At 39.8% G+C, this 27,007-nt stretch overlaps 1 protein-coding gene across 1 annotated transcript in view; it reads left to right on the top strand.

Moving 5' to 3' along the window:
* The first annotated feature begins 5,605 nt into the window (after nt 1-5,605).
* LOC136858631 (myrosinase 1) overlaps nt 5,606-27,007 on the top strand; it is an 81,263-nt gene continuing 59,861 nt past the window's right edge. The window contains exons 1-3 of the mRNA XM_067138333.2: nt 5,606-5,762; nt 25,708-25,841; nt 25,925-26,059. Of these exons, the coding sequence (XP_066994434.2) occupies nt 5,609-5,762; nt 25,708-25,841; nt 25,925-26,059 (423 nt within the window). The 5' untranslated portion in view covers nt 5,606-5,608. The remainder of the gene's footprint in view (nt 5,763-25,707; nt 25,842-25,924; nt 26,060-27,007) is intronic.

Genomic DNA, 27,007 nt, shown 5'->3' with positions numbered 1-27,007 from the left:
AAGAAGAGAATAAACAGCAACAGAGAAAATAAATGAAGTGTTAGAGGGCATTCGACCAGTGCAGGATATTGTAAATAAAAAGTATTTGTGAATAATTCCATTCCCTGGTCTAAAGAATTTGGACAGCCGGAGTAGGGGACTGCCTGTAGGGGTGAAATACAGTGGGGACTTCGAGGGCCCTGGGACCGCTACGGTAGCTGTGAAGGCCCTTCAGGAACTCTGAAAAGTGGTGGCAAAAGGGGCTCTGGTTAAGACGCAGCAGGTCGTTATGCTACTCAGGTTCCGAAATGGGTACAAAAATAAATAAGTAAGTAAATGCAATGTAAATTTTAATCTTTTACCAGTTGTATAGTATTATTTGAAGTAATTCCACATACTGTATATTTGTATATTGACTATATTTGTAAGTACAGGATGTATTATAAGTAGAATTTTGTAAACAATATAAATTTATTAAGGATGAGCTGTGTGTTTTATAGAAAAAATTGTTAGCGTAAATTGTATAGTATTGTAATATAGGAAAATTTTCTTCTCTTGTTAATTTAAAATTTAGTGCCTGACAATAATATATTTTAGTGTACCATTTGTCACCGAGGTAGACACATCATTATCAAATAAAGAGATTTTGATTTGATTTTGATTTTTTGAAAATAAGCAGATACAATAAGAGCAATGACCAATGAGAATTGATGTACGCATACATGTTACATTTTTTCAGTTTGTTTCCATGGCTAGATGACTAGCATTCTGGCATTTGGTCCATGGAGACCTGAGTTCGATTCCGGGCCGGCTCGGGGATTGGGATTGTGTGCCGTCTTCAACACTATAATTCATCTTAGGTGGGGCCCCATCCTCACAGACGTGCAGGTCACCTACCAGACATCAACTCGAAAGACTTGCACCAGACCTCTCCGTCCTTATGTCACACGCCATTATTATTATTATTATTATTATTATTATTATTATTATTATTATTATTATTATTATTATTATTATTATTATTATTTTATTATTATTATTATTATTATTATTCGTTTAGACCTACGATGGACCATGTGGTTCTTAACTCTGGTGAGCTCTTTTCTTCCTCTTAGCCCAGTATTCCTTCATTCTAGCGCTATGGATGTCTTTTCTTTCTTGAGTCCATTTCACTCCTACTCCTGGACGCAGTGATTTAGTTGTTAGTGACTGGAGAGAGTCAGATGTCTTGACTAACTTTCTGAACGTATCTCGGTTGTAAATGTCAATGTGATCAATGTCAATGTTTAGGTATTGTAGGTCTTTCCGTACTAAATTCGTCCATTTGGCACTTGTTGCTTTCCCTCTAGATACAGTGTTGAAGATCCTTGAAGTGAGTCTCTGGCTGTCCATCGTGACTACGTGACCATAGAACATTAGTCTTCTCTTCCTCATAGCTGTTGCAGTGCTCTCTATTTTACTGTACAGCTCCTTGTTGTGCCTGATTCTGTAGACATCTCCTTCCTTAATGGGACCCATAATCCCTCTGAGGATCTTTCGCTCTTTCAATTCCAGTTTTATTATTATTTATTATTATTATTATTAGATTTTCCGATGATATTTTTCTTTTACCTGGGATTGAAGAAGAACTAGAGAAATTGCTGAATGATAGGGACAGAGTCTTGGGGAAGGAGTTAAAGATGAAATAAATCCAAAACAAAAATAATATAGTGCAGTCGAACGAAGTCAGGTGATGCAGGAAATATTAGATTAGGAAACGAAGTCTGAAAGGAAATAGATAAATATTGTTACTTTGGTAGTAAAATAATTAATGATGGCAGAAGTAAGAAGGACATAAAAAAACAGACTAGCATAAACAAGGAAGGCCTTTCTTGAGAAAAGAATTTGCTCACTTCAAACATTGATATAAGAATTAGAGAAATGTTTTTGAAAACTGTCGTGTGGAGCGTGGCATTGTGAAGAAATGAATCATGGACGATAACTACACTAGTGTCCAAAAGTTAAGCATAATCACCAAACGAGGCCATTCCGCCGGATAGGAACGTCAGACGGGATTGCTGAACAAACGGAAGCTGAATCACACACCATATGTCACACAACTTGTCCAGAAAACAAAAAACAGGTTCTGATAGCTAAGGTACATCTTTGACAACAAGTAACAAAACTTGGCAATGTCTTCCACAACAAAATATGCTGTTAGTAGGGTGTATGGTTACCCCTAACGGTCACACATGCTTCGCAGCGACGTGGCATGCTCTCTATCAGATGGTCCAAGAGCTCATGTGGCAGTCGATCCCATTCTCCGAAAGGGCGATGCGAAGGTTTTGGAGGCTGCCGGGATGCAATTCGCCTCCCCAATGCATCCCAGGCATGTTCTATAGGATTCACATCCGTTGACCTCGCTGACCAGTCCATGCAATGAATGTCTTCCTCAGCCAGAAATTCATCCAGTAGAGCAGCGCGGTGCAGTCGAGCATTATTGTCCATTAAGAGGAAGTCTGGACCAAGCGCACCTTTGAAGAGTCGAACATGTGGTCTCAGTACCTCATCCCTGTATCTCCGAGCGTTAACAGTGTTCCTCGGACCACCCATGAAGATGTGCAGGTCAGTACGGCCATTCAACATGATGCCGCCTCACAACATGACGTCACCACCACCATACTAGTCCTGTTCCACGATGTTCCTGTGGTTGTATCGGCTACCCAGTTTTCTCCAGATTTATGTGCTACGGGAATCGTTCTGCAAACCGAAGCGGGATTCATATGTGAAGAGCACATGATTCCATTCATTCATGGTCCATTTTCGATGTTGACGGCTCCACAGTAAACAGGCCCGTCTCTGTGCTAGAGTGAGCGGATGCTCACCGCTGGATGTCGGGCTAACAGCCCTGCTGTTCTGAGCCTCTGGTACATAGTTTGCCGGGAAACGGCAACCCCTGAGACGGCTGCAAGCTCCGCCGACAATTGTCTTGCAGATGCACTCCGATTTCGTCGGGCGGTTAAGGCCAGATATTGGTCCTGTTGTGGGGTGGTCACCCTTGATCGACCTTGTACTGGCCTACGACTAATATCTCCTGTGTCTTGAAGTCGCCTCCAAAGCCTGCAAATGACACTTTTTGGCACATTCAAGGATACAGCGAGTTCGGTCCGTGTCTGGCCTGCTTCCAGGGCGGCCGAGTATTCTACCCTGCAAAACGGGGTCCAAATGGCATCGTTGTGCCATTATGTTGTCACGTTCACACGAGGCTACCCTCGCACATTATAACAGGGCAAACACGACTGAGGGAATATGGGGCGCAGGCACTTGCTTTGTTTACCTTGCGGTTACGCCGCTAGTCAAAGCAGGGAACACTCCTTTCCTATACAGAGCGAACACGTAAGGTTGGTAGGTGCATATGTCGTGCGATTTGCGGTCTATTTCCTATTGGCCTGCTTATTCGTAAGTTATGCTTAAATTTTGGACACTAGTGTAGCTCAGAAAGAAATAGAATGTAAGCTTCTGAAATGTAGTGTTACAGAAGAATGCTGTAGGTGCAATGGATAGATCGAATCACGAATGAAGAGATGCTGAATCGAATTGGTGCGAGGAGATCGATTTGGATAAAACCGACAAGAAAAGTTAGAATGATAGGACACATCTTAAGACACCCAGAACTTGTTCATTTGTTTTTTGAGGGAAGTGTAGGCGGTAAGAACGGTAGATGTAGACCAAGGTATGAATATGACAAGTAGATTAGAGCAAATGTAGGATGCAGCAGTTACGTAGAAATGAAAAGGTTAGTACAGTATAGGGTGGTATGGAGCGCTGCATCAAACCACCAGTTTATGGACTAATGACTGAAACAACAATACTATTATTATTTATTATTATTATTATTATTATTATTATTATTATTATTATTATTATTATTATTATTATTATTTTCGTTATTCCCGTCCAAGTAGCGCGATTGAATTTATTTAGTTGGTTATGTTGTTGCCTTTTTATTCTCCCCATATCACTTCATTTTCCCGCTGTGGCTCTTCTTGCGATCTTTTTTACTAAGTTTTGTTGATATTAGTGCTTGGATGGCCTGCAAGCTGTGATTGTCGATTAATTTTATGAACATAGATCTGTATAATACAATGTCATCTGTGATGCCTATTTTCTGATTTTTTTCCAACTCGAAAAGTCAATTTTTTTAAACTTTCATTGATAGGGCGTGATTCAGAATTCTTATGGTCCGTCTCTGATATTCCTATCAGTGAATATGTCCGTAATTTTTCAAACGTCTCTTCTTTAATGTGTGTGAGATTTTCTCTGAGTGTTGGTATTAGTCATGACTCATGAGATTTCCTTATCATCCAGATTCCCCCTGTACAGACTGATCAAAAAAAAATCGCTAAGGTTTATTCTCTCTTACTTTTCTACAATGATCAGTGTTTCAGATGCAAATTAGAGTGCGTCAGGCTCGCTTAGAATGTCGTAATGCCTTGGTTTTGCATTTCGGGATATGGCTTCTTTATTATACGTATATGTTCCAAGTGAGTCTGTACCCTCTCTGTGGGTTAGAGATCATTTTTCTGTTTACTTCACGATTCAGTCCTGAAGGTTGGATGACTTCCCCCAGGTAATTTAATTTAGAAACTTGGGATATTTTTCCATATTGGGTTTTCATTGGTTGTCCATCTGGGTACCGAAGAGATCCTTCCATGCAATGGGTTTCTGGTATGAGATCTGGCGTCCTGTTCTGCATGCAGTTCCATAGATTTTTTCAATGGATGCAATCACTTCCTGTCATCTGACTAGACTGCTAAGTCATCAGCGAAGGCCAAACACTGTAAATTAATTTTATTTTCACGAAGTATGCCAAGGATTATTTCTTTAACTTCCTTTTACTCAAATCTTAATCACTTTTTCCAAAACAAAATTAAACAATAGAGGTTACCGCACATCTTCTTGTCGCTCTCCTGTCTTAACATCAAATGGCTCAGACAATTCTCCCAAAAATTTAACCTTTGAAGTGGTGCCTGCCTGTTAGTGTTTGCACGATTAATTCTCTTGTTTCAGCGTATACTTTGAATTCTCCTAGTACACGGAAAAGTGTCGATCTGTCCATCGAGTCATATGTTTATTATTATTATTATTACATCCTACGAAATTGAATATTGAATATCAAAAGCATTTTTTATTATACAAGAATCACACAATAGTAAAGCAGGTAAGTGCTATGTTCGTAATAAAACAACTACCTTCACTATCTAAACTGCACTTAAAATAATCTGAAAATAATAGAAATGTGGTTAAAAATATATACAGGGTAACCTGTATTGGAAAGATTAGTAAGTACATTAATAATTGGAAGTGTGAGGTAGGCTGGGATGAGATGAGTATTGGAGAAATCTATCATACCAGTTCAAGGGCTCATACACAAAACAACATTCTATAATCAGATATAAGTAGGTGCCTTGGTTCTTCACGTAAGTCCTTGGGTCGATAAGTATGTAATTATATAACTGAGTTTCGGGCTTGACGTGTCTAATTGTTTACCACCTGCTAAGTGGTACTTGACCTTCAGTGAAATAAAGGTTCATTACCTGATACCGGTATATCATCGTCTCTTCACAGAGGTACAGTAATCATTTTCAGGATGACACGCGCTGTCAACACTTGGCTACTGTTTCTCGGATTCCTAGCCATCGGAGCTGTACAGGGCGCCAGTTCTAACAACCAGTTCCCAGATGGTTTTCTCTTCGGGGCAGCCAGTGGTGCCTACCAGGTGGAAGGTGGTTGGAACGAGGACGGTAAGATTCAGTTCAGATACAATTCAAGATATTAGCAACACCAACGAGGTAATATTTACCCTTCGGCGTGTGAATCTATATTTGAAACCACAAAGCGCGTAGGTGATTTCTTAAATCACTATCTTTTGGTTCGGATTCCAAGCATAACTGTACAATCCCTGGTCACAATCAAGATAGCAACAGTCAGGTAAATTTTCAAACTTACATTTGGTTTTATAAACGTCTGTTATAGCTGGGTTGTATCCACACAAAAATGTTGCATAGGGTAATATGATGGCAGGAAACGTCGAATAAATGCTATTTAAAAATATATGTATATGAACAGTCAATTTCTCCAGGCTTAGTGGCTCAGATGGTTGAGGCGCTGGCCTTCTGACCCCAACTTGACAGGTTTGATCTTGGTCCAGTCCGGTGGTATTTGAGGGTGCACAAATACCAGTAGCGGCCGACTCGTAAGGACTCTCAGACAGTGTCCTCCCTAGAGAACGAGAGGGCTTTTAAATTTAGTTTCTCTCGATATTTGAAGTCAAAAACTGGACTCGAGTAATGCTAAGAATATTACATTCATCGCAAAACTGTAAATTCGCATCAATAAGGAAGACTGTTCGGCAATATCAAACTTAGGTGAGTAAATTTTAGCGCGCAGTTTGCTGGTAAATATTTTCAGGTTGAAGGTAAGGCACGGACTCTCGAACTCCCGTCCCGGATATAGTAAGGGCGAGGGGGGTGAAACGTAAGAGGGAAGCGCGCTGGTGGACGGTTTCCCTGGTACGAAGGGTGCGGGTAGGGGCTTTAAGCACGGCAAAGCCCGTAGGAGTAAAGGTATCTTCACAAACACCTCGACGAGTATGCGCCAGTCATGGCTGCATATAATAATAATAACTAGAGGCCGGAACATTCCTTATAAATAGGTCAGATAACTCGTCTTGGTATGCCTGTCGTAGTCTTATTTTCCCTGCCCTTTTCAATGGTTTTATGAACATTTAATAAGAAGCGCGCGTTATGGTGTGGCGCAGTTCGTAGTCAGAACACAACCATTCTGAAGTCATCATGCCACGTGTTTGGTAGAAATTCTATCCATTATATTTCTTTTTAAATCCTGCAGTCGAGGCGCGCGGTTGTGAGCTTGCATCCGGGAGATAGTAGGTTCGAATCCCACTATCGGCAGCCCTGAAAATGGTTTTCCGTGGTTTCCCATTTTCACACCAGGCAAATGCTGGGGCTGTACCTTAATTAAGGCCACGGCCGCTTCCTTCCAACTCCTAGGCCTTTCCTATCCCATCGTCGCCATAAGACCTATCTGTGTCGGTGCGACGTAAAGCCCCTAGCAAAAAAAGAAATCCTGCAGTTCTTGATGTAAAGCTTGGTGTTATGTCGTAGAAGGCAATGGCACTTTTAACCACAGTTCTATATAGAGCGGTTGTCTTGTAGGCTCATAGATTATTGTCTGGAACGAGCGTTTCTTGCCAAGCAGAGAACTGGCCTTCACTCTTTCTAGTGTAGCTAGGTTATCCTTCGATAGGTGTTCCCAGATAATGTCTAAGGAACATGTCATGATGGGGTCTGTTTGAACATAGACTTTTTCTCTTAGCAGAATGTATCTGGAAGCTGAGAACGGTTAGAGAACCATAGGGTATCTAGCAAGGTATAGTATTATTCCGTAATCAGAGGAATCAGGTGCTTGACAGTTAGTAATAAAATATGGCTGCATGCAATGTCATTACTAAGGATGAAAATCACTATATCAGAATACCAGCGAATGTACCCATGCTTCACTACGGTATTCTACAGTGTACACGGATTTCTCCGTAAATTACTGTAAAGGCAGAGAGTAAGATTATATTAAATCGTATACCTCTTAGCGCTAATCTAGAAGCAAAACAGGGAGGACGGAATACGTCGTTTTCGATGTAAGGTAGGCATTGGGGAAGTTTTGTGGTTATTGGCAGGCCACAATTCCTACTGCCAATCACAATCGAGTGCGGGAGTTTCTGCTATAATGGCAGGCTCACCTGGCAACAGCCATTCACGATATATATGGAGAGTTTTCATTATAAAGACAGGCCCTTTTTTGTAATGCAAGTCGCAGTCGAGTTCGAAAGATTTGATTATAACCGAGAAATGCAGCGCTATCTAACGTATCAACAATCGAGACAGGGCAATAAGCCATACGATCAAAGTTGTTGATGTCTCCAAATAGAATGGCGATTATGCTATCTGTTTTGTAATACGACTTACCGTTTAGCCACCAATTATCCCGAAACGAAGGTCTGCACCGCCATTAAAATTCCATCCATATTTCGATATTTTCCGGGGCCAAAAGTTATACATTTTCATAGCTTAAAATGTTTTCTCAAATAAAATAGTGTCCATGTTTCGGGATTAGCACTCGCATACAGTATATACAGAGTACCTAAAGAAGAAAATAATACAGTTATTAAAATTGAAATTAATAGAAAATAGGATCATAACTGAGGACAGCCGGATAGGACAAATATGTAAATACCAAGTCGATGTATTACAAAATCAAATGCCCCTCAATAAATTATGCCGGTATGAGTTATGGATATAAGAAAGCGGTAACAGAAGAAAAATGTAGGCGCAGGGATTCTTAGATAAAAATATAAGATGACTAATGGTGTTATTACTTAAGCTATTCGAGAACGGTTATAACCTCCAACGATATTCCTCCAGTATCCCGCAGAATGGCGATTGACGTCTCTCTTGCTTTCTACCCAAGGAACAAGCACGAATTTACAGGAATGATGACGAACATAGCAATACTTTACTTCCCTGCTGGCTAGCAGCCAGAGACGTTGCCATGGTAACCTGTAGGTTCGTTGTCGGTCCGTTGGTCACTCAGTGCAGAGCATGATACCCGCAGAAAATAGTAATTTTCTCCGTCGTTTTAAGAGTAAGCTAAATCATGAACAAAACAGTTGTTGTTTATAATGAAGAGACGTTTCACATACAGTCCACGGAGTTTACAGAAAATCAATAGTCTATATATATAAAATAAGAGTTTTGTCTGTACATTGCTCAGAATTTGAAAAGAATGGTATTTCTGTATCGGTCATGTCCATAGTATCAAGAAAATGTACTTTTTACTTTTCCGTAATGTCTGTCTGTCTGTCTGTCTGTCTGTCTGTCTGTCTGTCTGTCTGTCTGTCTGTCTGTCTGTCTGTCTGTCTGTCTGTCTGTATGTACACGCATCACGAGAAAACGGCTGAAGAGAATTTAATGAAAATCGGTATGTAATGTCGGGGGACGAGCCGCTACAATCTAGGCTATAAATAATTTTATTCACGCTGAGTAAAATGGTAGTTTAGGGGAAGGCCTTAAATTTAATTCTCGAATATTTATATTATTAGCGGTCCTATCGATAAATACTATATAACTAAAGTTATATAGAATTAAATTTCCAATCAATTATGTCTTATACATTTTTACATTTTTACCGTACCAGCTCTGATAACACAGATATTAATGAATTTGTAGTTTTGTTGCTAAGTCCATATCAACGCCTAGCCACGAGAAAATGGGTCAACAGAATTTAATGAATACCGCTATATAGAGCCGGGGAATAAGAAGCTACAGTCTAGGCTGTAAATAATTTTATTCGCCCAAGTTGAAATGGTAGTTTAGGGGAAGGCGCCTAAAATGTAATTTTTAAATACCGGTACCTATGTTACTGGTGCTATCGAAAAGTACTACATAACAAAAGTTATAGACAATACAATTTCCGATCATTTATGTTTCATTCAGTTTTACTGTACCGACTATGATAAGAGTGGTATTTCAGAAGGCCTACAATATCGAAAGCGCATAACACTGATCAACAATGACTTTACATTGACCATTGTTTGTTACTGATCAACAATAACTTTACATTGACCATTGTTTGTTGTGATGTTCTTCGTTTCTTATGGTCCCGCTCAACTCCGATAGATAGGATTACTACTGCGTACCGAGTATAACAGCCCGACTGAACATTGGCGGGAAATAGCTGGGGAGTTAGAAAACTTTCTTCTTTAGCATGCCATTCCTCTGGATCATGTAGCCTCCGTGGCTCAGACGGCAGCGCGTCGGACTCTCACCGCTGGTAACCGTGGTTCAAATCCTGGTCACTCCATGTGAGATTTGTGCTGGACAAAGCGGAGGCGGGACATGTTTTTCTCGGGGTACTCCGGTTTTCCCTGTCATCTTTCATTCCAGCAACACTCTCCAATATCATTTCATAGCATCTATCAGTCATTAATGTATCACTGGGAGTGGCGACCCCATCGTACTAACAGCCTATATATATGATTCATTTATTACATCACTGACCCGGCCAATGACTGGAAAACAGGTTGTAGGTTTTCATTTTCATTTTCCTCTGGTTCATACATTTTCTGATAATGCAGGTACGTAACACACTGGTTCATCATAGTATTCCAGTTATTCGATCCCTACTCTGACACGCTGTTTTGAATGAGCTGCATGCACCCTTACGGCAGAGGCTCACTTAGTAGTAGTAGTAGTAGTAGTAGTAGTAGTAGTAGTAGTAGTAGTAGTATGACCTGGTCTAGAATTACTATTTAAGCCTATTTCAAATTATAGCGCCACAATTCACTAAATAACTCAAAAGTCAACCCTAAAAAGAGCAGTTTCTTAAGAAAAGCTTCTTCCTCTTCACTTTTATTAAATTCCACATTCATTTAATTCCAAATTAGCAGTGAAGAGGGGGCTTCTCCTCTGGCTTGGAGGGAAAATTTGCCTCCAAATCAGATAGGTTTTTCCATTGCCATTGTAGTGAATTGAGATTTTCCGACTCCTCGGAAACAGATTAGTTAAAAGGCATAGTTTTTGCCCTGGGACTCTCCACTGTTCGCCTACCCCCCCCCCCACTCCCCCTCGCACCGCAGAAAAAAGACGAAGAGTGTTCACGGATCAGAACTGTCTGCGACTTGGTCATTCCAGCTCTGGAATTCCAGCATAGTACTGTTCGTTAAAAGTGAGAAAGTGTGTGATCTTTCATTTGATGGAGTATTTCATATGAAAGTATTGCTTTTAATCGCGCCATTCCTACTGACGTCATTGCAGTTGGAAAAACCACCAAGACAGTCTTTCTGAGGATGTAAAATGGCTGGTGGAGAGTGAGTGTCTGCCATTATAATGAAAACTCCCCAAGCGGGCCTATCATTACAATGAAAATTCCCTAACACAGCCTTCATATGAGAAAAGACGTTTGGTGACTTCCCCGTCGCGTTTCTAGGGTAACGTTAAGAGCTATGCAATTTAATACAATCTTGCTCACAATGTGTGCACTACCTAGCCTAGAATTCTGTATACAATGTAGAATTCCGTAGCGAAGCACGGGTACATCAGCTAGTATAAGATAAAATGGAGGAAAACCGTTCTGGCTTTCCTATAAACCCCCCCGTCTATTTAAATATTTTTAAATGATATGCATATTCAAGACCTTTCCGGGGATGCGTGTACTCTAAATATTATATCGCTTGGTCGAGATCTATCCAGCAGTTTCGCCGTGATGGTGGAACAGGCAAACAGACAGACACAAAAAGTAAAAACCACCGATTCGGTCTTGAATTGACCTAAAACGGATACAATATCTGAAAAATTTGCAAAACAAACGAAATTACAGACAGCGGGCCCCCAACAATTTTATTTATATATATTAGAGATTTTTAGGAAGAAAGTCTTACAAATGGAAGGATTCCAAGGGAGGAAGGAAAAGAAAACAGGCACAAAGTGGACTGAAGACAGGAAAAAGAAACACAGTGAAACAATGAAAGAATACTGGAAGAAAAGGAAAGAACAACTAAGGAGGAACAATTGAAATTGTAACGTGGTCCTTAGAAGGCCGGAACGCAAGAAGAAGAAGAAGAAGAAGAAGAAGAAGAAGAAGAAGAAGAAGAGAAGTGTTGGTCGCTTAGCAACATGCTAAGTACAGAATGTATTGCGGGTTAGGGTAAGCCTTCGCCTGCAATTATTGGAGTGATCATTCAATGACTTGATTTCATGATTACTCAAAATTGCCTGAACTTAGAAATCTATTAATGTCTTGTGATTCACCAGCAGGTAGTTCCGGAGAGATTAAAACAAAAGTGAAGCAAATCGGTCCAGTAGAACGTACGGACGGATTTGCCAAAGCTGTTCCTAGTAAACTCCTTTATATTGATGACCTTGTATGCCCTATTTTATTTATATTTGAAGACGAAAAGTAATAATGAATGATAATGAAATGTAACATTTTTCGTGGGTTGGGTAATTTAGTGGCCCAGTGAGATTATATTTTTAAGGGGCACATTGAAAAAACTAACAGTCGTGTTTTCCTGGGACTATCTAAAGCTATAAGGAACGAGCTTCTAGACCCAAACTTTTACCCGCGCCTTCAGTTGATATGTGACGACCGGGAATGTCGATTCAAATTACAAAGGTGAAGTAACACGGGCCTCTGGCTTGCATCCCGCGATTCGTGAGGGTTGGCAGCAGTGAGCGAGTTCATTTTCGCGCGGAAGACTTGAATGAGTGCGGTGGTACTGGTCCGCAGTTGTACTCTTTGATTGTAACCTTTCTTTATGCTCGTACTTCGTGATGATTATTCTGTGCGCTATTAAGCATTGAAAGTAGTGTGTTAATTTACCAGTGCGATTGTAATTCGGAGCCGCTTGTGGTGATAGCGATATCCTCATGATTCTTAATCTGTGCTTAATAATAATAATAATAATAATAATAATAATAATAATTATTATTATAATAATAATAATAATAATAATAATAATATCCATTCTAACCATATTAGGGCGGTTAATTATTCCTGCTTTTGAAAATTAATTCTATGGAACTATTTTCAATAGTAGACGTCTTTCGGTTGATAGTAGATTAGAACTGAAAATTCTAGGACGTCCGAAACCTGATTTAAATATTACACAGGTTCAGAATCCTTGCAAAAATAAAGGTGGCTGTACCAGAAAATTCAATCCCAGACTGGTTGTGTGGATGTGAGATAAGAAATACGTACCGGGCGAGTTGGCCGTGCGGTTAGGGGCTTGCAGCTGTGGGCTTGAATCCGGGAGATAGTGAGTTCGAACCCGACTGTCGGCAGCCCTGAATATAGTTTTCCGTGGTTTCCCATTTTCACACCATGAAAATGCTGGGGCTGTACGTTAATTAAGGCCACGGTCGCTTCCTTTCCATTCCTAGGCCTATGCTACCCCATCGTCGCCATAAGACCCATCTGTGTCGGTGCGACGTAAAACAAATAGCAAAAAATTGATATAGTACATTCTTTTGCTGCACGGGTTAGGCTATGAATTCTCGTGATCTCGCGTGGACATTAACTGGTGTTAGGCACCTAAAGCACTTGAATGAGTAAAAAAAACTAATCTAGTGAAAAGCATAGGATAAACAATAGTATTCCGTTCACGATGCTTGGTAAGGTAGATATCAGGTGCCAGTAGGTAGTGCGTATAGGTTGAAAATTAAACAGGTCAATGAGGAAGTATCGAAACACCGTTTCATACTCAGTAAAATGATTGACTGCATTAAGTTTTGCAGACAATTTGAGTTCACACTGTGAGAAAACAATGAAACCGATTCATCCGATAATCCTGGAATTTTTCGTGGGTTGGTTAATTTAGTGGTCCAGTTAGATTATATTTTTAAGGGGCACATTGAAAAAACTAACAGTCGTGTTTTCCTGGGACTATCTAAAGCTATAAAGAACGAGCTTCTAGACCCAAACTTTTACTCGCGCCTTCAGTTGATATGTGACGAGGTATTTGTGAGAGAATGAGAACAACCAGTACAATCATCCAAAATCTTACTCAATTCATTTTTGCAGACGAAAACTGTTCTTACGCATCCTGCCCTAAAATTCCATCCAGTAGCGGATTTTTTTCGGGACATTCTAAACGATCTCATCTAATACGGCTGTCCGTTTGGAAGATGTAGAGAAAAACGTGGAAAATCCTTCTGAATTACTATTTTAAAAATCCTTTCACTTGCTTGCTGTGGTTTGCACAACGCTCGATAATCCAGTTAAATTGATAGGCGTAACCATGAAAAAATTGCGTTTGTACAGCATTCATTCTTGTCTGCATACCTGTGTGTTGCCCGCTTATCACATTCGAGCCATCTGCGTTAGGCCTATTACTTATTGGGGGACTTATTTGTCTCCAGTTTATCTAGTTCGTCAAATAAAGCTTGTCTAATTTTGTATATACGTAATTTTCACATCAGATCCTCAGTTATGGTATCCTTTAAATGTAATCATCATTGTATATACAAATGGCAAAAACAGTTGATAAGGGCAGCCTTAAAATCTCAATTTACTCTTCTCTTTTCTGTCAAAATTGTCAAGAAACAGGTGTGGGGAAAAGTAATATGCCCCCTCCCCCCTGCCGACCTAACAGTCCACCGGCCGCCACTGTCAAATACGTCTGCCCCGTGTCAGTAGATTTACTGGCACATAAAAGAACTCATCCGGGACTAAATTCTGGCACATCGGCGCCTCATAAAACCGTAAAAGTAAATAGTAGGACATAAAGCAAATAACATTATTGAAGACATATTTCCAAAATGTCGTGCCTAAAATAAAGTTGTTAATGGATTAGTTAATATAAACGTTGAGGTCTTGCAAGAGCAAAAACCCCTTTCTCAAATGTTCGTCCGTCGGACAGAGACTTCAGCCTTGAGCAGACACCTTTCTATTATTCAATAGGGGTAGGCTATGTGCCAACATCGGTTTTCACCCTCCGCCCACTTCACTATCATTATTGCCACCACATCATAATCTGAAACACACTCTCAAACCACCCACAGGCGTCAAAGGGAAAGACTTACAGTACACCAGAACACTCTGAGGGCGGCATAAATTTTTGACAGATGATCTGGTAACAGATTCAAGATGGCTGTAACGTTTACTTATTCGATACGCGTGCTTCGATCCGTGTGTGATATAAGTCAGGAGCCGTATCTTAGCGCCTAACGTTCCGTTTGTTTTTGAATCCTTAGTAAACATTTCTTGTGAAAATAGTGGTGTAATCAACATTCAACTGCGATTAAATCGTACGTTATGTAGTTCTGGAGAGCATGGTTTGGTAGAGTGTTCAAGCAAGTGAAAGAAAACTGCAAGGTTCAGGTTCATTATTGTACAGCTTGTCGCACTGACACAGATAGGTCTTATGGCGACGATGGGACAGGAAAGGGCTAGGAATAGGAAGAAAGTGACCTTAATTAACTTACAGCCCCAGCATTTGCCTGGTGTGAAAATGGCAAACTACTGAAACTATCTTCAGAGCTGCTGATAGTGGGGTTCGAACCCACTATCTCCCGGATGCAAGCTCACGGCTGCGCACCCCTAACCGTACGGCCAACTCTTCCGGTCTACAGGATTCAGAATAAGGATTTGCCATTGCCGAGTGTATCAGCTTTGCTAATGCAAAGTTTATGAGAACCTTTGAATATCGCCCATGACTGTATTCTTCCTCTTCTTCTTCATGATCCTTTACACTTCTCTCGTTAGTTCCCTTCTTATTTCGTGTTCTCTGACTTACAGTTTTCAAAGCAGTGGTACTTTATTTTTCGAGAACGATTCATAGAATTTTAATGAAACTGGGTACTCCCTTTCTCAATTAATGTAAATTTCACTCGAATCTTTCTTTGATATATCTACACGTCGGAAACTGGAGTCTCGCGGAGTGTCGAAATAATGAACAATAAATGTTAAAATACATTAAAATTCATCTAAATAAAATCCATAGGAACTTCTCCAGTTAATGATGATTCTTATATCTAGAGCCAGGAATTGTAAACGGTAATAGGATAGAATGCAAACTACTGAAGCGAGTAACAAGTATAGTCTAATCTGCACAGCGGTTGTGCTATGAGATTTGCATAAATTTAGGGATTCGGCCCATCAGAATCCCTCTCTGCTGATAGTGGGGTTCGAACCCACTATCTCCCGGATGCAATCTCACGGCTAGGAATAGGAAGAAAGTGGCCTTAATTAACGTACAGCCCCAGCATTTGCCTGGTGTGAAAATGGCAAACTACTGAAACTATCTTCATAGAACATTACAGAAGAGCGGCCCAGAAAACAGCTGCTAATAACCAAATTAGTTTGCATTCTAACCTATTACTGCATGAAATTCTGGGCTTTACTTATATCATAGTCCATGTAAACAAATTTTCTACGTGATGACTCCCTGGGTTTTTTTAACAAAAATAAGAAAACACAGAAAACCATCTTCAGAGCTGCCGACGTTGGGGTTTGAACCCACTATCTCCCGAATGTAAGCTGACAGATATGTGACCCAAACCGCACAGACATTCGCTCGGTTTCACAATTATTCATCCATCGCCTCTAATTAAATTGTTTTCCCGGCATAATGGTAATTACACCTTAAAAACCAAAGATTACAACTCACATGCCTAAATTAGGGTAAGTAAAACCTATAGAATAAATCGGTTAGGATAGATGAAAGCAAGGAGTCTGCCAAAAGTGAGTGGAAGCAATGCTTGGACTAAGCTAAGAGTCCAGTAGTTGCCAACCCAAGCTCAATCAATCAATCAATCAATCAATCAATCAATCAATCAATCAATCAATCAATCAATCAATCAATCAATCAATCAATCAATCAATCAATCAATCAATCAATCAATCAATCAATCAATCAATCAATCAATCAATCAATCAATCAATCAGTCACCACTGATATGCACTTAGGGAAGTCACCAAGGTGGCAGATTGCCTATCAGTGATTTATCTGGTCTTTTCTCAAATAATTTAAGAGCCCTGGGGTCTCTTTTAGTCACTTCTTCCGACAGGCAGGGGATACTGTGGATGTCATTCTGCCACCCAAACCCACAGGGGAAAATAATGGCTGGGGAATGAAAGAGACAGAGGTGTATTATTATATTATCATTATTATTATTATTATCAAAATATTTTGCTGTGGTCTTAAAGCTAATATAATGTACTTTTCCCTTTGACATAAATTTATAATAATGGCTGGAGGCCACTGAAGAGGCCTGGTGTGTGATTCACCGCGCACCTCATCCCTCATGCGGTCATCGCAGGCACCTGCTGCCCGAAGTCGTGAATTTTGAAACTCTTTAGAATGTTAATTTAGCTACCAGTTTGTAGTCGTCAGTTTTGATACTATTTACTACTAATTTTAGCCCGTGAATTTTCAGACTCATGAGTTTTGAGTCGTAAAATTCCTGTCCTCTTTCTGCCTTATCTTATTTCCGTAGAAGGGGTTTTCCAACTGAATTTTTAATATTGAAACACCTACTTTTCCTTTCTTCAAAGATTCCCTGTGGTCAGAGACCACGTCTACTCCTGCAATCCAACACCTGGTTACTGACGGATACCTTCCTATTTGAACCAAGTATTAGCAAGAATGAAATTATGATTAGTGCAGAATTCTATTAACCGACTTCCACTTTCATTCCTTTGTCAGAGTTAGAATTCTCAAGCTACCTTACCTTCGCTTCCTTGGCCTAATACTGCATTCCAGTCTCCATTCAAAATTAGAGTCTCGTGTCATTTTACATATTGAATTAAATCTTCTGTATTTTCATATATTCTTTCGAATTCTTCCTCATCTGCTGAACTACACTACTCTGGTGGGCATTGGCTTGGTGTCTGCCTGGCAAAGAATAATCCCTTCACTATGCTGGTCACAGACCAGAATCCATATTTATCTATACATTATTAAACCAACTTATGCATTTCCCCTGTTTGATATATTATTGATAGTTCTCTAGTCGTCTAACCAAAATTCCTTCTCTTTCTGCCAACGTATACTGTATATCAACTAAATCTAACTTCAGTCTTCCCATTTCCATTAACAGATTCCCTAACCTACCACAACGATTCAAACTTATAACGTTCCAAGCTCCGACTCGCAGAACGTCAGTAGTTATCTTTCTGATTATTGCCCCCTTTCGTGTAGGTCCCACCCGGAGATCCGAATAGGGGGACTATTTTATCTCTGAAATATTTTACACCGGAGGAAGCCGTCATCAGTATATCATTCTTCCATAAAGAGAGAGCAACAAATCATCGGGAGTTAGTTATGGCTGGAGTTTCTCGTTGCTTTCAGCCATATTAAATATTATCATAAGGCCATATCATTCAATAATCCACATTTACGCCCTTACAATTTCCAAAAGTCTGCTATCCTCTACCTCCACTCACATCAAGCTTTTGATGAACCATTCGTTAGCCTGAACTCCCGACAGATATCCATCCGATATGTTACACCCATGACTCAAATACCTGCTTCATTGGGACTCATAAGCCTCCCAACCGCGGCAAGGTTACATGGTTCACAGAGTAGACAAGGACTCTCACATTGGGGATGAGAATTCTGTTACAGTAATAATAATAATAATAATAATAATAATAATAATAATAATAATAATAATAATAATAATAATAATAATAATAATAATAATAATAATAATAATAATTGTACCGGATGGTACACCTCTACTGGAGAAACACTGAACTTGGAACTAGACCAACTTAAGCTTTTCCTCAGAAGATGTCACTACCGCAAATTTTGTGATTACGAAGTTGTCAGTACTGTGTGGATTTCAACTTGTTTTGTTTTCCATTGATCAAGAAGTGTGGGCATTCTCTCATAGATGTCTCTACTAAAAAACTATGATCATGCACCCTGGTGCGAAGTGAAGGAACTTTATTTGAAGAAATTTTGTATTCGTAAGTTTTTTCTTTACTAAATTTTGTTCATTCATTTTTGGATTGGCAATAGTTATCTTTTCCTTCCGCCAGTTTCGAAGTTAACCAATCAATAAATTTATGTAATTAATTTTCAGCCAATCCCGTATTTCTTCTTCGATTTTGTGTGTACCTTTTGATGTTAACCAATAAAACTCCGTGAGTGTGTCTTGATCATTCATGAAAGGTCTCGAACTTTCCCCGAGGGTTTTTAAACTGCTGATTTTCTCGTCTCTCGGCCACTCGATCAGCATCTAACTAAGTGTGTGGACGTAAAGCAGGAGGCGGGAAGCGCCTCTTTCATCCGGGAGCAGGTCTTCAATATGGTAATGGCCATTTAACATCTTTATTTCTTGCTAGCTCAGCAGTTTAACCCGCGGGAAAGGTCCGAAACCTTTTACAATGTAACCTCATTTCCTAAATATGTAATTTTCTGCAGGCTTATGTAAAATATTACTTAAATCTGTAACTGTAATTCGGGGATGGAGAGTGATTTACCCTCTCGAGCTCCCATTCATTTTGGTTTGAGGTAACTACGTTTTGGTAACTGATTTTCTTCTTTTCCTTAATGTTTTAAATTTCTTCCTTATACGAGTCACCTCCATAGTTTGGGAATAGCCCCTGTTTCATAGGCCTAGTGCCTCTTAGGTTTAAGAATGTATGTGTAGAAGTGCAAATACACGCCTCCATTCCTTTGGGTTTTTCGGGCCAGTTTCTTAACCTGTTCTTTTTCTGCTAAGGCCCAGCAGGTTGGGTACTAGATACCCCCGAGTCATTGTTGTAAGTTGTGCCTTGATGGCAGTTAATTTTAAATTCTGACATTGCCTTAAATAGGCTTGAAAAACTGAGAGCGCGTCTGCTCTTTTCTGGTGTTGTAAGAATGCCTCTGGGAGGCTTGAGGTCAAAATTTGGGAGCAAGGGCTCCATGTGGTAAGGGTTTTCTGCCCCTTTGAACAAATTGTGCTTTTGTAAAACTAGGGGCGTGTAGCCCGAGAGAAGTTCTGGAATGTTGGATCTTTCTAGTCTTGTTTAGAAATTGTTATTTCACAAAGTGAAATGTTGTTAAGGTTTTGTCGTTGATTGATTGTTAAAATTAAAAAATATAACCTTTATTTGAAATTTGAAATTAACTTTGATTCTGTAGTTAGACCCATTCATCCCGGAACCTTCTTTCACCTCTGCTGATCCACTAAATCACGGTAACAATAATAATTGTCAATGAAATATCGTGCACCACAGAGGGATAAAAAGCGTAGGGTTTGAATGGCTGGGCAAGGAATTAACTAGAGCAGAACTTAAAATAAAATCGAAATTTTACTTCTTCTAGTTTAAAATCTGAAAAATAGAAAATATGAATGAATATCAACAATATTAACGAGCTCATCACTTCTAACGATATAGGGGACTTAGAAGTCCGAACAGCTGGTACAAAACTTGAGATAATTATCAATTTGTTGATTTACATAGGAAAGAGCCTTATTGCTCTTGACAGGAACAATATTTTACAAGAGCACGTTTTGCTCCGATCATTTACATAACACAGGAGTCTGCGCTCCAAATAGACCATAGTCCCGCCTCGTAGAGGCATTAGTTTCTTACGGTGCACTCCAATTCCGCCTTATAACATAACGGTTGGCCTCAATTAAGGTGTATGTCCACAGTTGCCCCTATGTGGGCTTATCTATTGCTCAAGAGCTATATAATTCACTGTTCCTCAAAGGGAACTAGCACAAGAAACAATTATAGAATAAACAGGGGCATGATTGCCCATACTAAATGGCCATAAACAAAATGCAAGGAGGCTAAAGACCTGCACTGCTTCTAGAAATAGTTAAACTCCTAAGTGGGCTTATGTATCAAGGATACGGAGGCTAGTCCTATACTAAACCGGGGTGACTACATGAGAAACGTTAATGCCAAATAAGTTTTCTCAAATTAGAGGTTTGAAAACTTAGTCACCCCATGCCAAGTTGAATGGTAAACGACAGAGGGTAACCACTCCTTGTTCCCTTACCCTGCATATTTCCCTGTAGGGAATAGAACAGAGTCCTTAGAGTTGCTGAAAATTCCACATCGGAACCACCAAATTTAGAAATTTACAATAAATAAAAGAGGTTGACACCTTCCCCTCACACTAACCGCATGAGCTATCACATATCTATGAAAATTCTGCCATTACCTAGTGTCGCTGGGCCTTCCTCGCGCAGGCCGCGCCCCTCCCTCCCTATGGACACTCCGCATTCACAATAACTGGAGCAATTCAGACAATATGGCCCTAAATCACACTGCTTTTATAGTATTTTAAGGGGAAGCTTCCAGACACCTTTACCGACAGGATGGATTCCTGTACACACCCCCAATTATAACTGGCTAGAGAAAATATCCACAAGTTTCTGATAGGTTTGATTACAATATTTCAGAATGAACCATCTGAAGTGCTGAAAACTTCAATATATAAATAAAACAATCCTCAGAACCGAAGGTTTGTTAAGTGCAAAAATAAATATCCCTTTATGAAAGTGGGCTTATGTATTTCCTTGTTACTGTGGACATGACTGATACAGAAATACCATCCTTTTTAAATTCTGAGCAATGTACAGACAAAACTCCTATTTTACATAGATATATAGATCGTGATCCTTCCTACTCTTAAAGACACCACTCAAACGTATTCGAGCAGATGTTAGGTAGAGACATCTAACAGTTGAAGACTAAAGTATCTTGTAGTTTAAGTTTGTTTACTCAGATGACCCTAGACAAGGCACGCAGTTTAACTGGCTGGGGAAGGTAAACCCTAGGTAAAATAATATTAATAATAAATATGGTAATCTAGGACTCCAGATTTCCTTTGAAATAGAACAGTATATGACCAACATCAAAACATCCTCTCATCGCTTGAAGACAGAGCATGGTATGATAGTAAGGGTTGACAGTTGACAGCTTCAAATGCCTCAGGGAAATCGTACAGTTGAAAACTAGCGAGAGAGAGGTCAACTACACCAAGCGAGAGGAGATGGCTACTGCTTTTCGTAGGATTCATGCTTTATACAAGAGGAAAATCATCTCAAAGCGAGCTAAACTAAGACACTACAACACAGTGATAATAATTTCGTGTGGCTGTTTCTAGCCGAGTGCAGCTCTTGTAAGGCAGACCATCCGATGAGGGCGGGTGGCATCTGCCATGTGTCGGTTACTGTGTGTTATTGTAGTGGAGGATAGTGTTATGTGTGGTGTGTGACTTGCAGGGATATTGGGGCCCGCACAAACACCCAGCCCCCGGGCGATTGGAATTAACCAATGAAGGCTAAAATCCTCGACCTGGCCGGGAACCTAACCCGGAACCCTCTGAACCGAAGGCCAGTACACTGATCATTCAGCCAACGAGTCGGACAACGCAGTGATTAAAACAGAGTGTCTGTATGCTAGTGAATGACTACAAATAAGATAAATATCGGGACTAAGAGAAGCCGAGAAATTTGATAGAAAGATTCTCTGCAAGATAATGGGTCCAAAAATAGTGGATAGCCAGTATAGGTTACGAAGAAGGGGAGAATTATACCGGGAAAGAGAAAGTTTGATTGAGTCAAGGAAGAAAAAGACTCAAATTGTGTGGACATCTGTTAAGAATGGACAAGAAGAGGCCGATAAAACAATTTTAAAGCACTTGGCAGTAGACCTAAAGTTTCCGACAAAATTTCAATCAATCAATCAATCAATCAATCAATCAATCAATCAATCAATCAATCAATCAATCAATCAATCAATCAATCAATCAATCAATCAATCAATCAATCAATCAATCAATCAATCAACCAATCAATCAATCAATCCATCAATCAATCACTACTGATCTGCATTTAGGGCAGTCATCCAGGTGGCAGATTCACTATCTGTTGTTTTCCTAGCCTTTTCTTAAATGATTGCAAAGAAATTGGAAATGTGCTAAACATCTCCCTTGGTAAGTTATTCCAATCCCTCACTCCGCTTCCTATAAACGAATATTTGCCCCATTTATCCTCTTGATTTCCAGCTTTACCTACATATTGTGATCCTTCCTAAACTTAAAGACACCACTCAAACGTATTCGTCTACTGATATTATCCCACGCCATCTCTCCACTGACAGCTCGGAACATAGCACTTAGTCGAGCAGCTCGTCTCCTTTCTCTCAAGTCTTCGCAGCCCAAACTTTGCAACATTTTTGTAACGAGACTCTTTTATTGGAAATCACCCAGAACAAATCGAGCTGCTTTTCTGTTGTCTTTCTCCAGTTCATGAATTAAGTAATCATGGTGAGGGTCTCATACACTGGAACCATACCCTATTTGGGGTCTTACCAGAGACTTATATGCCCTCTCCTTTACATTCTTACTACAACCCCTAAGTACCCTGAGAGATTCTGATGGGATATGGAAGAAAATAAACAAAGAGGACCTTTATAGACAATGAAAATAGCACTGTCTCAATGTGGAAACGATGGTTGAAATTCTATGGACATCTGGTGAGAATGGACGAGAACCGACTAACAAAGAAGATCTTTAAGTATACCGTACGATTGTAAGGCAGACCATGCAGACCAGACTATGCCGAACTGGGTGGAAGAAGTCAAGAGGAATGCTGAGGAAAGTGGACTTTCGGCAGATGTGATCAACAATATAAAGTAGTTCAGAAGCCTAATTGACAACATTAAGACATTCGCAGAGAGACCACCAAAATGAAAAAAACCTACAACCTGTTTTCCAGTCATGGACCGGGTCTGGGATGGAATGAATGAAGCCCCCATTTTGCGGCGAGGATAGGGATTGTGCCGGCTGCCGAGGCCTTTCGCACTTCTCTGGGGCAATGATTAATGACTGACAGATGAAATGAAATTATAATGGAAAGTGTTGCTGGAATGAAAGATGACAGGTAAAACCGGAGTACTCGGAGAGAAACCTGTCCCGCCTCCGTTTTGTCCTGCACAAATCTCACATGGAGTGACCGGGATCTGAACCACGCAACCCAGCAGCGAGAGGCCGACGCGCTGCCGCCTAACCCACGGAGGCTGAAAGCCCACCAAAATATAATCCCAAATTGATAATATCCGAGGGGCAGGGAAAGATCAGAAGTGAAAGAATGAAGAAGTTCAGGGACGAGGAGGAGAAGAAGACGAAGAAGCAGAAGAAGAAGATACTGACCAGATAACCTTAGTATCTATGCGGTCCATTGTTGACCAAATTCGGATTAATAATAATAATAATAATAATAATAATAATAATAATAATAATAATAGTAATCTCTTCTTGTTCCTGCAGTTTTTCCTACTGCTGGGGGTTGACACCTCCTTACGATTCGGTCGAATTTTAGGGCCGGATGTCCTTCTTGTTACCAACCCTATGTAAAAGGATGTAATCACTGTTGCGTGTTTCTGTGGTGGTTAATAGTGTAGTGCATTGTATCTAGTTGAAGAGAAGTGCGTTATACCCAGTCTCCAAGGCAGAGGAATTAACAAGACGCAGTTGAAATACCCGGGTCGGAATGGAACTTAGGTGCCTTAAAACGAAAGACCAGTACTCTGACCATTCTTCCAAGAAAATTATTTTCTTCAGTTTATACCAGTTATTCCTGGTTTGCTGGAGTCACCCAAGCATATTTGGTTTTGGCTGGGATGAACTTCCTTACTTCATGTGTTTTTTCAGATGCAAATTCCAGCAAATGAACGACAGCGATTCGAACCTCAGTCGTTCGGGTGGAGAGCCAGCAGTTGAACCACTACTATTATCATGTCGTTCCCACCATTAGCTGCATATGTCCATTAAGTCCTCAACCCGGAGGCTGGTTGGATACTTAAGGGGAGTATCAGGGGCCTATCCTGATAATGTTAAATTTAACAGATTTACTTCCCGGTTTCTTTCAAGCTGTCCAAGGCAATAAAACTAAATTCTGCTAGGATGTAGATGCGTATCTAATCCATTCACTTTCTTGGTTCTAGCTTTATTAAAAATCAAGATATGATATTTTTAAATCAAGTTTTTTAAATTTACCGGTATTTATTTTAAAAAATATTTACGTTCAAACTATGTGTCGTATCTCTACCATTGTAGATCTATATAAAATCAATAACGCTGTTAAGGAGACACAAAAATTTCAAAGTTCAGTCTTAAGTAGATTCTGGAAAAAAAGGAAACATTCGCAAACAAAGATAGTTTATCAGAAATCACACTTGAAAGTGTAACGCCACTTACAAGACGTGGATGTGGATGGTAACAAGTTTATTACTAACTTATATAAACACCAGACGTGACGTAACATCATAACGATCAATGTAAATACCGGTAATTTTTTAAAAAACTTTATTTAAAAATATCGTCAATGTAATGTAGTAAACTAATGCAATAGGATGTTTACCATAAATCAATACAAATTACCGCCTTCTAGAGCAAATATTTCCCGAGATATCTTGTCCTAACTGAACAAGTGTTCACGAAATCTGGAGAGATGGTTTTTGCAGTAAGACATTATTTTTAGATTTATAAATAGTTACAGTCATCCAGAATTAATAAAACATACATTAAATTAAAGAGGAAACTCCAAACAATAATTTTCCACAAGAAGCTAAAAAAATTCATTTTTTTACCACTACCGCATTTTGTACTCCCCTTAAATAGCACCATCAAAGTTTAAGCGGTATTGGAAAAACCACAAGGAAGCCTATGGCAGAATTATGAAGACTGAGGTAGTTTGCCATTGCTTTCCTCACTGGGCCAGAAACTGCCATTGCAGCACGATCTGACCCATGTGAAACACATCTCGTAACATCCGACGCACTACTCTGTACCTACCTGTACTTCCCTGCATGTCATCGCTCAGCACCACCCGTACCTCAGCACCTTCCATGTTGTCACAGCCAAAAGTAAAACTGAAACTTCGGTAGGAGCTAAATTTTATTCTGGTCAGTGTTCACACACAGATGCAAAAATACTACATCCATCAAGAAACATAACAAACACTTAGCTGTATATTTCTAAAACAAGGTCAATTATTCCTTCTTTCGTTCTTTGGAATAGTGTTAGAAATACTTTGATAGTATTCTTTGTTACTTTCGAAAAATTCGTTCACTTAAGGAAATAAAGAAATTTTAAAAGTCTCGAAAATATTGTTGATGTCAATAAGGGGAGTATAATTAGCAGACACACGTTTCTTGCAGGTAAAGGAGAAAGTATATGGGACCACATGCTGCATGCTCATCCAGATTTTGTCGTAGAGGAGCAGAATGGAGACGTGGCTGCTGACTCGTACCACTTGTACAAAGAGGATGTTAGTCTACTCAAGGATTTAGAAGTACGTATAATATTATTGTTCGGCCAACATAAATGCTCATCATATTCTCTCCGAATATCACCTTATGTATCCCATTGTTGCAGGCGGACTTCTACAGGTTCTCCATCTCGTGGCCACGCATCATGCCAACAGGAGAGGCGAACAACATCAACCAACCAGGAATAGATTACTACAACAAACTGATTAACCTGCTAGTGGATAACGGGATACAGCCAATGGTGAGTAGGTTGTTTTGAGCTACCAGTTTTGCAGAATGAAGTGCTCTGGTGCTTATCACTAGGATACTTCCAATAGTGCGTGAGTTATCTTTAGCTACCAGTACAGTTGAACAAAGTGCTCTGGTACTTGTCATTGGGATACACCCAATGATGCGTGAGTTATCCTGAGCTACCACTAATGTTGAACAAAGTGCTCTGGTACTTATCATTGGGATACACCCAATGATATGTGAGTTATCTTGAGCTACCACTAATGTTGAACAAAGTGCTCTGGTACTTATCATTGGGATACACCCAATGATGCGTGAGTTATCTTGAGCTACCAGTATTGAACAAAGTTATCTGGTACTTATCATTGGGATACACCTAATTATGCGTGAGTTTTGTTGAGCTACCACTTCTGTTGAACGAAGTGCTCTGGTACTTATCATTGGGATACACCCAATGATGCGTGAGTTATCTTGAGCTACCAGTATTGAACAAAGTTATCTGGTACTTATCATTTGGATACACCTAATTATGCGTGAGTTATCTTGAGCTACCACTTCTGTTGAACGAAGAGCTCTGGTACTTATCATTGGGATACACCCAATGATGCGTGAGTTATCTTGAGCTACCAGTATTGAACAAAGTTATCTGGTACTTATCATTGGGATACACCTAATTATGCGTGAGTTTTGTTGAGCTACCACTTCTGTTGAACGAAGTGCTCTGGTACTTATCATTGGGATACACCCAATGATGCGTGAGTTATCTTGAGCTACCAGTATTGAACAAAGTTATCTGGTACTTATCATTTGGATACACCTAATTATGCGTGAGTTATCTTGAGCTACCACTTCTGTTGAACGAAGTGCTCTGGTACTTATCACTGGGATACACCTATTGATGCGTGAGTTTTGTTGAGCTACCAGTATTGAACAAAGTGCTTTGGTACTAATCAATGGG

Source organism: Anabrus simplex, chromosome 1 (assembly GCF_040414725.1).
Source record: "Anabrus simplex isolate iqAnaSimp1 chromosome 1, ASM4041472v1, whole genome shotgun sequence".
In the NCBI taxonomy this organism is placed as follows: domain Eukaryota; kingdom Metazoa; phylum Arthropoda; class Insecta; order Orthoptera; family Tettigoniidae; genus Anabrus; species Anabrus simplex.
This window is presented reverse-complemented; position numbering and strand designations above follow the sequence as displayed.